Here is a 16,975-nt window from a genome sequence, read left to right as displayed (position 1 = left end):
AGCGTCTGGCATGATTAGTGCTCAATATATGAGGTGGATTATTTTATTATTCTTATCATAATTGTGACGATGATTTTGACTCTTTCTCTTTCCTTTGAGAAATCTCTAGCCTACGTATACTTTGGGGAAGGGTCAGGAATGCAAACAGCTACAGAGTCCAGGCTAGGTGGGTAACAAAGGAGGCTTGAAAGTGTTGGCACCATCTGGAGGTCTCAGCAACTCTTCAGCTCTGTCAGACAGCTGCCATGCTGGAGCGCAGACCAAATGTAGCACATCCGATTTTTTTAAAGGCTATGTTGTGAATTGGGATTTTTATTGGAGGTAGTGTATTTAAATCCTGGCAACCAATTCAAATTTCCACAAAACCACACTATGGGTACCAGACAAAAGTTGTCAGTGGGATATATTTGGTTACTCATTTCCAACATCTGCTTTAGAGCCATGAAAACCATTAGGGAGAAAATGAAGAAAACTGTACGCCAAATTATAAGGAGAAACTTGGAGAATATTTGGAAATAGGCTGGACCGACATAGCCTTGATGAAACCATTCTACATATACGCTGCCTAAGACAGCGTGTTTCAAACAACCGTAAAAATATTTCTCTGGACTGATAAAAAAAACCCATGTGGATGAAGAGACTCAGCTCCTCTGGCCTGGTGGGACCTTGCCCCTTCTAAGCCTTCATCCGCTCAGCACTTGCCATGTATGCCTGTCCCTGGGCCCGCCTTGGGGATGGGAAAGTCAGGTGCCAGGAGAGCTGCACCCGCTTCACCATTGAGTGTGTCTTTGCCCTAACTAACCAAATTATATCCTTTACCCAAGCAAAGGGTATCCTTGCTATTCCTATTCAAAAGAAGAAAAAGAAAAAACCTTTTATCTCTAGCTCAGGTCACATAAAATCAAGAGTGGAAATGGCTGCACAGACATTATATTGTGTTGCTCAATAAAAGACTTTTGCCTGGATGGATGAATCAAGAAATTAACCATCTTCCTGCCAATCAACAGTGATACTGAGGTTTCTGCCGTAGAAGCTGAGAGTCATCCAATGGGAGGAATTCCTCCCCCACCAGGGGAATCCCAGAGGACACAGGGAGGACAGCAGTCAAGAAGAGTTGAGAACTTGGGGAAACAAAACACTGGCTACGTTCTTTCATTTTAATGTGACTCTGGCCACTTTTTCCCGAGCTTCCCTACCCCCCTCCCCTTCATCTGAAATATCTGTTTGGTTTATATTTAAATCACCCATAATTCGGCTGGCAAAGAATCTAAACTGGTATGCAAGTGCAACTGTAAACTGAAGTGCTCATGGGACTAGCCAGCCACCAGCTCCTGGCCACTGAGTGGTTGCTACAGCCTGCAGGTGCTGTGGGGTTGCAGTTGGCATTTCTGCAGGAATGAACGTGGTGCGCATTAAGTTTTTTTAGAATGTTTATTGCTCGCAAAGTTTTCCACTTGTATTTTCTTTTATAGCACAACTATTTTTAAGTGAATAGAATGTCCTGTGACACTTTGGCCATATAGGAGGGAAATTTAGCTGCGGGAGTGAAATGTACTTAGTAATGGTGAAAAAGACTAACAAAATGAATAAATAATCCAAATCAAAAGAAAATACTTTAAACTCTAAAGGTTCTTGAAAAACACACACATGAAAAGCGTTTTCACGTAATACAAATTAAAGAGCACCGGATTTGGAGCCGGAAGACTTAGGTTTGAGTCTTCTTGGCTGTGTTACTTGCTAGTTGGGAAACCTTGGGTAAGTCACATGCTCTGTGCTCCGATGTTTTGTGTCTTCAGAATTACAATGAGGAGACTCAGTTGGTGATCTCCAAGGTCCTTTTCAAAGCCATCGTCTCATGATTAGCTTTGCAAAGAGATTCAACATATCTCCTGAGGCCTCTGAATTTGTCTTGGCCTCTGTGTGCTATTAACCACACAGATAATTTCTTGCCTTTCTCTCTAGACTTCACAGATTCTTAAGCGTTCTCTTGGATCACAGGTAGTTAGCCCACAGCAGTAACACTTTGTTCCTTCCTGATTTGAATTCCTCAGGGGCAGTCCAACTGAAGAGGCAACAGAAAGGATGGGGGGGTGGTGGTTATTACACTAGTTTTAGGTGCTTGGGTGGATGTTCCTGATGCTGGCAAGCGGCCCTTCCTAGGAATGTTCTAAGAGAGCCTCTGGCAACCATGAGTGTGATAAAATTTGGGTAAAGTTATGTTCGTGACTCAAAATCTGGAAGGTACCTGATGCTTTAAATTGTTTTTATTAAGGCTTTTGACAATTAAAGTAGCTACAACATAAAAAAAAAAAATTATCCCTTCACCTAACTTGATATTGCCTTCAAATATGCCAATTAGCCAAAGGATAATTACTTACTAATTGCCTTTCATATTTGGATTTAATTTTTAACATTAAAAATAATTATATGAAGTGTCTTAAGATACCCAATTTCAAAAAGGCTTCCTCAATTCTACTTTTAAAGAAATTTAAAACATTTCTTTTAAACTTAAGGCAAAGTTTCAAATCTCTCAAATTTCTGATATACTTAAACCTTGCATTTCAAGTTTTGGGGAAGACCAGCATTTTATGGCCCCAAAATTGATAACCATATTAATTACGGAGAGAGCTGGAGTAATTAAAATTATGTCTAAAGATCATCTAATTTATCCATGGAATATCCTGCAGAAGCAAACCATCTCCAGAGCCATTTTCGAATATACACTTGGGAAAGAAACTACGTCACACTGGAATCCTGATTGATATTTATGGCCTTTGGAAACTTAGCATTTTGTGAGTTTAATCCCAGGAAGGATCTAATGGCTTCAGCAGTGAGAGCTCATCCAGAGAATCTGGTTGATATACTAAGCAAACCAACAGTTATCTTGATGGAGAAAGTTCTGGGTTGATCTGAGTCATCTCCTAAGCCATGGTAAAGAAAGAGGAGATTGCAGGAGGCCTCCGATTCTAAATTACTTCTAGCCTAGTATCATAAAACAAAAAAGGTGAAAGATATAAATGGACTTTGTTTCACAGCCTGAAGGAAATGAGAACAAGGCCCGAATAAATTAAAAGATAAAAAAGGCATTTAGGATGAAAAATTTACATGATTTAGAGACAATGCGTTTATCAAAAGACAAAAATAGTCAACAGAGAGATTTATTGATTTGTTGATCATTCCATGCAAGAGTCTTTTTTTTTTTTGCTGCACACAGACCTCCCACTGCCGCGGCCTCTCCCGCCACGGAGCACAGGCTCCGGACGTGCAGGCCCAGCGGCCACGGCCCACGGGCCCAGCCGCCCCGCGGCACACGGGACCCTCCCGGACCGGGGCACGAACCCGCATCCCTCTATATCGGCAGGCGGACTCCCAACCACTGCGCCACCAGGGAAGCCCAATGCAAGAGTTTTAAGTTGAGTAACTAAATATATAGAAACTAAAGATGAGTAAGTACAATACAGTCTCTGCCAGTAAGGAGGTCTCAATCTAATGGGCTAGTTGATTAGGAAAATAAATATAAGACAAAGGAAACAAGATGAAAAACGGGTGCAAGAGATAGAAAGGAATATCAGTTCCTCTGTGGAGTCTCACTGAAGGACTGTGAATGTGAGGGAGGAGGGTGACCTGAGACACAAAACCTTCCTACCTGCCCAGAACTGAATTAAAGTGCTCCTCCTAAACGCTCCTCCTACCCGATCCCATTGCATCCTGGACGGCCAGCTGCATCCCTAGTGTTTAGCATAATGCCTAGCATTAGTAAATGCTCGATAAATATTTACTGAATGAATGAATCAACAGTACTTAATCTCTCTAAGCATCATTTCCCTCCACTATAAAAATGGTTAGGGCTTCCCTGGTGGCGCAGTGGTTGAGAGTCCACCTGCCGATGCAGGGGACACGGGTTCGTGCCCCGGTCCGGGAAGATCCCACATGCCGCGGAGCTGCTGGGCCCGTGAGCCATGGCCGCTGAGCCTGTGCGTCCCGCAATGGGAGAGGCCACAGCAGTGAGAGGCCCGCGTACCGCAGGAAAAAAAAAAAAAAAAAAAAGGTTAAAACATAACCACGTGTCGGTTCACGTAAGGATTAAAGGGGATAACACGTTAAATGCTAACACAGCACAGTGTATGTCAGAGTGCCAGTGCTCAATAAAAATTAGCTCATTATTATTACTAATATTAGGTATCGTTACCTCTATTTTTGATGAGAAATGAGGTTTAATTAACCTGCTGAATTAGCCCATGATCACACAGAAAGGAAATTTGGAAGTCAGACTTCAAACTTGGATCTGCCCCAGTCCCAAACTGAAGCTCTTCCTCCCATCTCACGCTGCTGCTGATTATCGTTATTTGGGTTTAAGCCACGTCACCCACAGACTGGGAGCTGCTTGAAGACGGGGATGATGACATGTACTTTCATATCCCCAGAGAGCCTAACTCCAGACCACATGGCGGTACTATTTCAAAAACTGAACTTATCTGGATCTCAAACGTAAAATGGAATGATTCAACTGCAAGATGTCAAATTCCCTTTTCAGTTTCAAAACTGTCTTCTCTGAAGTCACTCAATGAATGAAGTACCAGAGTTAATCTATAGTGTAGCTAAATGCATAATGCTTTATTGAGAATTTACTAAAGATCTTCTCAATCCAAACTTATTCCGCGCACCCCCCCAAAGTTGAAAGATGTTCAACTTTCTGCTTGATATCACTATCCATTCACTGTAACATATTAACGATGTGTTGGTTTCCAAATCACTTTTAATGTGTAGAAATACTTACGGCTCTAAATGACTTCTTGCAACCATAATGAAGGGGACACCCACTTAGTCATATTAACTGTGTCAAAGAGTGAGATCAGGTCACTCACAGCTAACACAACCTTTAGATTTAGTGTACAGACTTTTGAATCTTTACACTACATTTTAAAAACACCTTTTTTTTTGAGAGATAATTCACATACCCTAAAATTCACCCGTTTGAAGTACAGAATTCAATGGTTTTAATATGTTCACAGAATTGTGAAAACATCACCAAAATCTGTTTAGCATGTTTTCATCACTCCCAAAAGAAACCCCGTGCCCGTCAGCAGTCACCCTCCCACCCCATTCTACTCCAAGCCCCAGCTCTAGGCGACCACTAATTCACTTTTTGTTTCTACAGATTTGCCTATCCCGGACATTTCATATAAACGGAATCATAGAATATGTAACCTTTCGTGACGGGCTCATCTCACTTAGCATAATGTTCTGCAGGTTCATTTATGTTATAGCATGTACCAGTATTTCATTCGTTTTTATTGTGGAATAATATTCCATAGTATGATTAGACCGTATTTCATTTATCCATTCATTAGTTGATCCACATTTGGGTTGTTTCTGCTTTTTGGCTATTATGAATACTGCTGCTATAAACATCTGACTACGGTTTTTTTGGTGGACATATGCTTTCATTTCTCTTAGGTATATACCTAGGAGTGGAATTGCTGGTTCACACAGTAACTCTATGTTTAACATTTTGAGGAGCTGCCAGGCTGTCTTCCAAAGCAGCTGCACCTTTCTGCAACAAGAGTCAAGAGTCATACCCACACACAAAGAACGGCTAGTTGGTGTGAATGTTGTTGTAATTCTCATGGAATCTTCTCGTAGGTAATAAGGTGATTCTCCAAAGTTAGAGACAGTAAATGAGGGAAAAATTGGGCACTATTTTTTCTTTAGCTACTAAAACTGAGGCTATGGACTCCTTGAGGGGAGGGCTTGAGTCCTATTCACTGCTACATACCCCAGGGGATAGCCTAATGCCCAATAGTAAGCATTAAATATTAACTGAATGAATAAATAGCTTCAAAAAGGTACTGTGTGGTAAGGGATATACTTTGCTCAAGGAGAGGTCTGGCCTTTGCCCTTGGTTCCTGGGAGGCAATTTCTAAACTCTTGTCACTGACCAGTAAGAGTATCTTTGCTTGTCTGGGGCCTTGGGCCATGCCAGAGAGTCCAGGTTAACAATGTGATTTACGATGAGGGCTTTGGGCCTCATGGTATCAGCTCAGCCTCTGGAGGGGCTAGAGACGAAGGTCAGCCATGCGGGTGCTCAACCAAGTCTATGTGATGGAGCCTCAATAAAAACTGTGGATACCAAGGCTTGGGTGAGTCTTCCGGGTTCCGTACATATTGTCACACACTATTGCTGGGAGAGGTAGGTGCTATCCACACCACTCTTCCAGGAGAGGACAACTGGAAGGTCTGCACTTGAACTCTTCTGAACCGTGCTGTATGTACCTCTTTCCCTGGCTGATTTTAATCAGTATCCTTTGGCTATAATAAACTGTAACTGAGTACAACAGTACCACTCAGCTCTCAGTGAGTTCTCTCTGTCCTAGTGAATTATCAAACCTGAGAGTCGTCTTGAGGAGCCCTGAATTTGAAGTTAGTAGAAGAAGTGAGGGTAATTTGGGGAAATCCAAACTTTTTAGTTACTAACAGTGCTGAGACAATATTAAAGATAATTTGGTAAAATTCAGCATGTTCATTATTTCTACAAACAAGTGTCCCAAAGACTCATTCATGAGACAAAGCATCATAGGATGAATCAAGAAAGCTGCCAGATCTTGGTGCAACTTTCATTGAACAGAACACAGAATTCTGAGGCCAGAGGTCCCTGACTCAGCTACACACGCTCATACCCCTGTTAACAAAGATGTGTGCTTACTGGTACTCTGCTTCGTTCTTAAAATATCTTCTCAGAGGAAAGGTGACATATAATAGAAATAATAGGATTCGAATCGTAGCTTTGCCTTTTTCTAGTTGTATGACCTTCTATGAGTCTACATCTCCTCATTTATAAGATGGAAATAATAAAGCTATTCCCCAAAATTGGTACAAGAAGCACATGGTGATATGCGTGGTGCACTCTGCAAACTATACAGCACGAAAAATAACAACATTTGAAAGTTTTTTCTAAATTAGATTCACACTGCCTTCATCTACTTCACTGAATCTCTTTGGGAAAACAAAATCCGTGATTTTGTCTTTCCCAGTGCACACTGAATTTCAAAGGAAAAATTAAATAGATATAACTTTCAAAAAGGTTTTCTGTGAAAGCTGTAGAAAGAAGCGTTTATGTATCTGTGTGTTTGTGACGTATGTTAAACAATAAACCTGTAAAAGTGCTTATTTAAAAAACAACAAAAGAGCACAAAAAATAAAGTTATTATAAAATTTTTCAAAAGAAGGGTTTCTGTCCCACAAATTGAATATCAAGATGAAAAAAATTCTCATATGGCAAAGAAATTCTTTCCATGAGCAGAGATGATACATGAATAAATAAAGGACCCAACTGGGGTGGCAAGAAGGAGATAGTTTGAGATGAATGAATCCTTCCGGAGTGTCACTTTCTCTATCTCTTAGCTATTCAAATAGAGAGGATACCTTAAGGAACTACAGTCATCTGACTTCAGTTTTTCCTAAAAGTGACAAATGCTTAAGTTGACTTGTTAACTAACTAGCATGTGATCACAGAAAAGGTTAACCTGATAAATTTTTAATCATACATAAACAGGACAGTGACCATACCAACTTGATGGAATCACACCATTCACTTAAGAAGACGTAACAGGGAGGAAGAAAGGATATGAATTCACTGAGTGACAATCACATGGCAGACAGTGTGCTATACATACAGTATCTCCTCATCCCTCGTAGTGCCCCAAACCAACGCCTGGCCCTTCTCTTATGTTCTACACCCCAGTGAACAGCAGCAACATGCTTTGCTCAAACTAGAAACCAGAGCATTGTCTTCAACTCTCAATTTTTCTCTCCTATTATATTTCATCAGTCGCCAAGTCCAGGGATTCTATCTCCTGATTTGTTCTGAAATCGCCCCTTTTATTCCCACTACCAATTTTGTGTCCTTTCTAATCCATTGCCCTCAATGCAGATAGAGCACTCTTCCTAAAATACATGTCTCACTTTATCTGGCATCTGCTTGAATTACTTCACTGGCACTCTTTGTCTCTCAATATTACAAACCCCAAGCTTCTTAATATAGCTTATGTAGCTCCTCATGACACAGGTCCTGACACCCTCTCTAGCCCTTTATTTCTTCACTCTCCTTCAATTCTAGGCACTACTTAGGTCTTTCCAGCTATCTCTTCCTCTGAGCATTTCTTGATTCCATGTTTGGTCAGATATTCCTTCTACTTATGACAGTCTAAATTTCTCCCACTCTGGCTCCTACAAACTATTCAAAATTATATGTATATATGTACATGTATGTATGTATGTATATGCATATATGAAAATGTACTATGTACAAATAAACTGGGATGTGTGCTATTGTGGGTTGCAGTGTGTCCCCCAAAAAAGGTATGTTGAAGTTATAACCCCCAGTGCTTGTGAGTGTGATCTTATTTGGAAATAGATCTTTGCAGATATAATCAAGTTAAGATGAGATCATACTCGGGCTTCCCTGGTGGCACAGTGGTTAAGAATCTGCCTGCCAAATGCAGGGGACACGAGCATTGGCAGGCAGATTCGAGCCCTGGTTCGGGAATATCCCACATGCCATGGAGCAGCTAAGCCCATGCACCACAACTACTGAGCCTGTGCTCTAGAGCCACAACTACTGAGCCCACGTGCCACAACTACTGAAGTCTGTGCTCCTAGAGCCTGTGCTCTGCAACAAGAGAAGCCACCACAATGAGAAGCCCACACACTACGGTGAAGAGTAGCTCCTACTCGACGCAACTCAAGAAAGCCTGTGTGTAGCAATGAAGACCCAATGCAGCCAAAAATAAATAAATAAAAAAAAAAAAAAGATGAGGTCATACTCAATTAGAACTGGCCAGAAGCCAATATCACTGGTGTCCTTATAAGAAGAGAAAACAGGGACGTCGGGAGAAAAATGCCATGTAAAGACAGAGACATACACAGACCCAGAGGGGAGGAGGCCACGTGAAGATGTAGGCATAGATTGACAGCCACCACTAGAAGTTATGAAGAGGCAAAGAGAGATTACACTCAGAGCCTCAGAGGAAGCATCACTCTGATGATACATTGATTTTGGACTTTTAGTCTCTAGAATTGTGGGAGAATAACTTTCTCTTGTTTCAAGCCACCCAGTAAAGAAAGCTACCATGTAAAGAAATTTGGGCTTTCTTTATCCTGATGGTGATAGAATGCAATTGAAATGATTCAAGCAGATAAGAAATAAAGTCAGATCTGTATTTTAGAAAGGAAACTCTTGTTTTCACTGTAAACTCCTGTTCACAGTTAGGTGAATAGAGTATAGGGGTAATAGTATACTTTCCTTTACACTTGGCTCATCTCCCCTTAGAGTGTCAGTTCAGGGAGGGCAGGGACTGTGTTTTTTTCCTGTCCATTCATGTATGTATTAGCACACTGCTAATTCTTAAGTAAATATTAAACAAACGAACAAACTGAATTTTTCACAATAGCCCTACAAAGGTACCATTCCTGAGGGATGATATTTAACTCTGTAAGCTCAGTACCCACCAGATTATCGGGAGAGCAGATAAACAATGTTCAGAAACTAAGTAATTTGTTAAAATTCAACTAGTAGGCAGTAAAGCAGTTCATTTCATCTTTACTGTGTCACGCAAAGGGGAGAAAAAGAAAGGTGATGCATTAAATCTCTGAAGCAACGCCATGCTTCCACGTGGAATTAGAGTACAAAACACAGAGAGAAAAACCGCCAAGTCCATGTTTCTGACATCACTACCTTTAGAATACCTGGTAGACATTTGATAGTAGTGACTTAGGTCACAGACAGAGATGGAGAAATAAGCATTCCATTCAATTCATTTCAAACTACTCACCGTAGGAATTATTAAAAACGTAAAGAACTTCTTTGTTAGAGCTGTGGTTCATTTTAGTGTCACCACAGTATAAACCTCAAAACTCCATGATCCAATTTATTGCTTATTTCTTTATTGTATTATTCATTTTACAGCAACATTATATAAGGCATTACTGGAAAGGAATTCACCTTTTCATTTTCGAAACGCCTTGTTTTCTGACACAGCACTGTGCAGTACTATAAATATGCAGATTCATTAAAAAAGAGCCGGCTTATAATTGCACTTTGTCTTTTGATGTAGGTATGTTAGGTAACAACCGATGAATTTCATTAATTATGAAAATAAAACACACTTTTCTGTATTTGACTTCAAAATAACCTCAAAATTATTTTTAACAGCAGCACATGTTCTATCTGTAAATTTATGCTACTCTTTTTTTATATTTAAAACAGAAACAGGCTTTGTGCTTTATAACAAATATAAATGGGGTAATTTGGATAATGAAAATAAATGAATAACAGCGGCACTAATAGAGCTGATCCTATTTGCAATGGCTCATTAACTCTGTACAGGACGCAATTCACTGCCCTGGATCAGGAGTTGATAATGGTGCAGCATGGAGCTATTAGCAAAGAACGGTGCAATAGGAAATTAACAGAAGGTCTGTTCATTCGCTGGCAAGTCAGGATCCCCTTTAGCATGTATAACCACTTTAAACCATGTGTTCAAAAAAGGCCATAAAGAGGGAAAAGTCAAAGAAATAATTTGAGGACTACTCCTACCGCAAGCTAGTACTGATCAAGCTCATAGTAAGCACTTCAGTGCAGTTGATAACTTAACCCTCACGGCAATCCTATCAGGTAGTTCCAGATATTATCCTCATTTTGCAGATGAGGAAACTGAGCCTCAAGAACTTGCTCAAAGTCATACATTAATGAGTGGCGGAGCTTAGATTTAAACCCAGGCATTATGACTCCAGAGCATTCGCTCTTAACTCTTCATGGATGACAAATTGCCTTCCTGGCTCTGCTTTATCCCCAACTTCATCTAGAATGATCTAGAGCAAATAAAAATCCCAGTGTCTCTCAGTCTGAGATGTAAGGTGGGGAGACACATCAACACAGCTACCTCTTGGGGACAATGCTCAGATTCTAGTGGGGATGTCAAGGGGAGGATGTGGTTTGAAAAGACATTCACTAAACCTATTGTCTCCATGTGTAAATGACAGAATTAAAGCTGGACAAGGTTTTGGCCTGTGGGAGAGGCTGAAGAAATAACACAGGGGGCATAGTTAAAAAATGCTGATAAACAGTGACATTCTCTGACCTCTAGTCTGCCATTAACTAGCTGGAAGATCCTGGGAAAATCGCATAACCTAGCACAGCAATATTTCTCAGGGCTGGACTAGATGATCTCAAAGGTAGTGCTTTCACTCTTAGTAACAATTTCTGTGCTCTGGAGAAAGAATGAAAAATAAGTACAGGGTAGTAACTTTCTCATAAGGCAAACAATATTCAATTTAAAGGTTTGTCCTTCATTCTGAAATCAGGTTCTTGTTGCTTTCTTGTTATTAAAACTTCATTTATGAAACGATGGTGAAAGTACATGATAGAAGGTCTCCTTTTCTTCTTAGCAGAATAAGAAGTAGGTTACTTTATCTCATTCTATAAACTTTTTTGAACTGTTACAGCGTTATGAAGTTCCACACAGGGAACCACTACATTAATATATTTTGCAGTTCAAAATGTTCAGGGTACTCTACTTTTCCACAGCACTTGACAGTTTATTAAGCATTTCATATGAATTATCTCACTTGGTGCTCTGCAGTCTGCAAGATAATCTTATTTTGCAGAGTAAAAATAGAATTTAGGAAGGGTAAGCAACTTGATCAAGATTACACAGATCATTAAAGAAAATCCAGATTGTAATCTGTATCTTGTGACTTTAAATGCTATCTGCTTTCTAATTGGCGAGTGGTTCATAAATCTGGCCAAACACTAGGGTCATAGGGAGAGTGTTTGAAAAACATCAAATGGATAAACCTGAATTTCTGGAGGAGGGCCTAAGGGTCATACCTTTTAAGAGCTCTCCAAGGGATTCTGGAGGGCAGTCAAGTTTGGGAACCAGTACTCAACATCACACTGCCTCTGTCCAGCTAGCCTCACCAGGAAGAATAAGGGCTTTGGAGTCAGAGCTGGGTACTTCTGAGCGAGTCCTATAGTATACCTGAGCCTCAGTCCTTCATCTGTGAAATGAGGATAATGCCACCTAATATGCAGAGTTGTAAATATTTAAAAAAATATACGTAAAGTGCCTAGATATGGTAGTTACGAAAAAATGGAGGATATTTTATTATTATTATTACTACTACTATTACAGTGAATATACTGCTTAATACAATGCCTAATATTACCAAATAAGGTATCTCTTATAAGTAGCAATGATCCTAGAATTTTCCTGAAGCAAATTCACGACAGATAACCCCCTCATTTACGACTTTTGGAACTGTCTGCAGGTCCCAGTTCCCTCCTCTGTGAAATAGTTATATTTGTAAATTGCTAAGGTACCTTTTGACCCTAAAAGTCAAAGTCTCCATAACTTTATTTAAGAGTTAAAGCCTCAGATGGTTTTGAGGAAGTGGATTTTAGTTGAGTATTAAACAGGCATAACTGAAATAACTGGTACTTAAAAATGACAAATCTCTTAGTTACGCTGCCATTTTCTGTCAAGGTAAGACTATATCCAAAGCTAGACATTTGCTGCTCTACAGTTTATAATTTATATCTGTCTAGCATCAAAATTATTTGAAGCAGCTTACCAACAAAAAGTGATAATAAGACAACAATGAAGCCAGTAAAAGAGCTGAGAATTCCCCCAAAATGGGGTAGAAATGGAAGAGAAGGGAAAATGGGGCAGAGGAGATGACTTTTTTCAGGAAGCCAGGAGAAGCTCTTTATAAAAACTGTACATTTAAGCTAGCATTAAGATTTTTGACAGTGTTTTTAAGATTATGAACATATGACTTCTTAATGTTTCTTACCAAAGACCACAAATGCTAATCACTGATATACAGATGCAACCTAAATAAAGGAACTTTTTTCTAAGTAGGATGGAATTTACGGCTGTCCACTCTTTCAGGGTAGCGGTGAGTGCTTTTCTTTTGTTGACTAACCTCACTCTTGCTCTTCTGAAAAAGTATATACTGCATTTAAGTATTCCATCGTTATTCCGCTATCATTTTTTTGTGGATAAGAAAAATTTTTTAATTGTTTTGATAACGTCAAACGTATTATTGGCAAAGCCAAGTAAACCTTTAGGATTGTTATCCATTTGGGAAAACTTCTATCATATTCCTCTCTCACCTTGCTGTCTTTCTCTCACATTGCTCTCTTTCAGCTCCTTCCCTCCTCTTTAAAAATCAAGTAGTTTTTAATCATAAAAAAAGGCCATTATGGTAATGGTAGCAAGGATCTAAAAATGATATCACTTACAAATTCATATTAAGTGGTCGTTTTTGATTCCCTGAGCATGAGTGATTTGATTTTTTTTTTTTTTTTTAACAACTATTCCCCTGCTCTGGTTATAGTCAAAATGAAAACTCCTTCTTGGTTTTAGACATTGTTTCCTTTCTGTTCCCGCTGTCACTGGCCTGGCCCAAGGTTCATGCTTCTCCTCACTTTGGCTGCTCTAAGAGCCTCCTTTTCAGCTGGTCTCTTTGCCTCCGGGGTCCTGAAAGTGGTCCTCACTCCACTTCAAGCATCCTGTAACTGCAGCTATATTCATCTTTCTAAAGCAGAGCTAGGGTTATGTCTCTTCTCCACTAAAACTCTTTCTTGGCCACCCACTGCTGATCATGGTCTTGTCTGCCATTTCAAGACACCATGATTTTCTCCCAAAATACCTCTCTCTCTCCTTACTGAGTACCTGGGGGGTATCCTGCTCTCTGGCCAAACTACTTGTTAGAATCTAAATGCAATCTGAACTCTTCCATCCCTTTACCTTACTATTGCCTCTAACAAGACAAATAAATGAAGAAAAGAATAATAACTAATTACAATTTCTATGTACGTCACCATTCTATTCAGATATTCTCTAATTTACACTTGTCCCCAAATCTAACAGGTCACACTTATAAGAATCTAAGTTGAGGAGGCATGATTATTCTTGCTTCAGTTGCCAAGTTACATGAAGCCATTTGGCGGGGTTAGTTTAGGAAAAAAAGAGGCCACATTGAATTCCCATGCAGCAGAAACAAATGAAACCTAATTTGCAGGCCAATCTTGTTTATTTTGGTTCATTCATCAGTATAATATAGTACCCACGACTCTGGACTAGATATCAGGGAACCTGAAATTTAATCCCATTTCTTCCATGACCAACCATATAACTTTCAGAAAATCACACAACTTTTCTGGTCCCTGGTTTTTTCTCATTTACAAAATGGAAATCTGTTTGTTTTTTTTTTTTTTTTTTTGTGGTACATGGGCCTCTCACTGTTGTGGCCTCTCCCGTTGCGGAGCACAGGCTCCGGATGCGCAGGCTCAGCAGCCATGGCTCACGGGCCCAGCCGCTCCGCGGCATGTGGGATCTTCCCGGACTGGGGCACAAACCCGTGTCCCCTGCATCGGCAGGCGGACTCTCAACCACTGCACCACCAGGGAAGCCCCTGTCTTTCTTTGTTCAAACACTACACATACTTAAGAAATTATTATTATGTTTATTTGCCATTCCCTACAACATAGTCCCTTTCTGTATATATTTGCTTTACAATTCTCTGTCATTCCCATAGCTTTTGTAGATTCCATAATTACATCTCAACACCACTGAGAGTTCTAGAGAAGGAAGCAAATACCAAGTATCACAAACGGTTCAAATATACTGCTTTTTAGGATGTTGATTAGATCACCTCTTAGGCCTTTCCTAGCTTTAAAATAGTAAAATAGTTACTGATATGTAAACATCACTCCATCCTCCTATCCAAGAAGTGCTTGGACTTGTCACAACTTATTTGTCTCATGACTCTAGACCTCATGAAGGTTTAGTATGTCTGTCTCTCTCTCATCTACACAGAACCTCGTAGGACGCCTCATACCTCTTGCAGTCATTCACACTACAACTATTCCTTTTACATCTGAAGACAGATTTAGCTTTTAAATAAACATGTGAATTTGAAACAACAAATTACTGAAAGACATTTTAGGTTTATTCTTATACGGCTAGTTGTGATATCAGAAATTCTGAAGAGAGAAACATTTCAACCAATGTCTTCTTGGGAGAGGCAAAGATTCTCAAATTGTCTACTACGTGAAATTTAAAAGTATAATCGTCAAGTATAGCACACAGGAAACGGTAGCAACTGCTTGCTCCAAAAACTAGGCTGGTCATTCTAATCCAAAGCCTAGACTTTGAACTCAAGATGGCAAACATTAACTCTCCCTCACCTTACTAACTCCCCACCTAAAGTAGACATTGAAAAATTGATACCAGAAACCAAATCTCTTTGCTCTCCCTGTTAAAGATTTACCTGGCTGAATTCGACCTAGTTGACACTGCCATGCCTTTTCCTACAATTTGTCTAAATTTTCAGCATAACTGTAGTCACGATAGAGAAGCAACAAGTTCTCGTACAGTGTACGTGGAGATTTTAGAGCCAGTCTCACCTGAGCGATTCTGAAGCTCTAAGTAAACGAAAGTTGATGCCTCTGAATACAGATAAACACACACACACATCCCACGTTATTTCAGGGACAACCAAGGTAGAGGTCATTTCAGAGTCTAGTACAAAAGTGATACACAATGTGGAAGAATTTTGGTTCTTCTATATTGAAGTGAGACTCAAAGGAAGAAGAAACTCTAGTCCACTTTTCCTTAACACATAATACAGCTCTTGTAGCTTTAACTGAAGCTGAACCTCAATTTTCAAATGGGTCATCGTTTGTAAACTCTAGAAAAAGTACCACTGATTCAGATAGCAGGACTACTCAAAAGCTACTGACACAAAACCCTCTGGAAAAATAGAATGAAAAGAAGCCAGCACTTACTTGGCACAAACCGCTGATGCACATATCCAAAGATTCTGTGTAGCAGCGAGTCCCGTCTAAGACTTTAGGTGCAAGTTCAACAACCAGGGCTGTTCCTTTGGCCTGGCACTTGAGGGAACATGGGTTGTCGGGGTCGTTAGACACAGGAAGCCATTCATAAAACTGGCCATGGTGCTTGACATCATTATGAGCTGAGCACTGCTGCGCTCGGAAATCACCTGCTTCTGGTGGGCAGTCCTGGAGAAGACAAAGAGGGAAGGGAGAAGCACAGGTTAGGAGAACAGCCTCAAACAGAACACTAGAGCAGCTATGTGCTCCAGGTCTTAGGAAACAAAGCAAATGTTCTGTCGTTACAGATGGACCCTCCCGTAGCATCTGAAAGGTTATATGACTATTTGGCCCTCAGGAGGTAGAGATTTGAGAAAAGTCACCACCTGGAAATATATTTTCTGATAGAAGTGAAATGGGAAAGAAACCAGCTTGAAATAGATCTGATGGATACTAGTTAGGAAAGTAACCACCCTGAAATATATTTTCTCAAAGATGTTTATTTGTCCATGGAGTCCCTCCACATTGTAATATTTTTGTTTCCTTGTAATTTAAGTAGAACTGAGTATAGTCACAGGGTTAGTTAAAAGTATCACTGTCATTTTCAGTTCTGATACCAAAAGCTATGACAAAATGTTATTTTAGCAACTAGGAGCAAAAAGTTATGATGATTTCGTTCAAAATTTTTTTGTGGGGTTGTTTGTGAGTTTTTTTCTAAAGCAGTATACTTAGGCTACACAGTATCCAGAATTAAACAGGGAGACCAAAAGAGAGAAAACAGCATTTACACCTGAATTTCTTTGGCTTCAGGCAGCATGGCTGAATGTCTTGGACTCCCTCCTCAGATGGGAGTTGGATGCAATATGGTGGGTCTCTATGGGCCTATGTTTCCTTGTGTTTAGAACAGAGGCAATGATAATACTCAGCTCTCAAGGTCATAGTCAGAATTTCATGAGCTTTTGTTGGCCATATACTGGCACAAGGAAGACAGTACATGGTAGCTATTATTGTGATTATTTAATGAAGCCAGTGAAGAGAAAGTGTTGTTGGAGAATTAGGAAAGTCTCTGAATTT

At 39.9% G+C, this 16,975-nt stretch overlaps 1 protein-coding gene across 2 annotated transcripts in view; it reads right to left on the bottom strand.

Annotated features, from left to right (window-relative positions):
* ADAMTSL1 (ADAMTS like 1) overlaps positions 1 to 16,975 on the bottom strand; it is a 468,923-nt gene that overhangs the window by 350,552 nt on the left and 101,396 nt on the right. For both annotated transcript variants that reach the window (XM_082657540.1, XM_082657541.1), the window contains exon 4: positions 15,854 to 16,090. In XM_082657540.1, the coding sequence (XP_082513666.1) occupies positions 15,854 to 16,090 (237 nt within the window). The remainder of the gene's footprint in view (positions 1 to 15,853; positions 16,091 to 16,975) is intronic.

This window comes from Grampus griseus, assembly GCF_964374135.1.
Source record: "Grampus griseus genome assembly, chromosome: 6".
NCBI lineage: Eukaryota > Metazoa > Chordata > Mammalia > Artiodactyla > Delphinidae > Grampus > Grampus griseus.
Note: the sequence above shows the minus strand (reverse complement) of the source record. Positions and strands in the feature narration are given on the sequence as shown.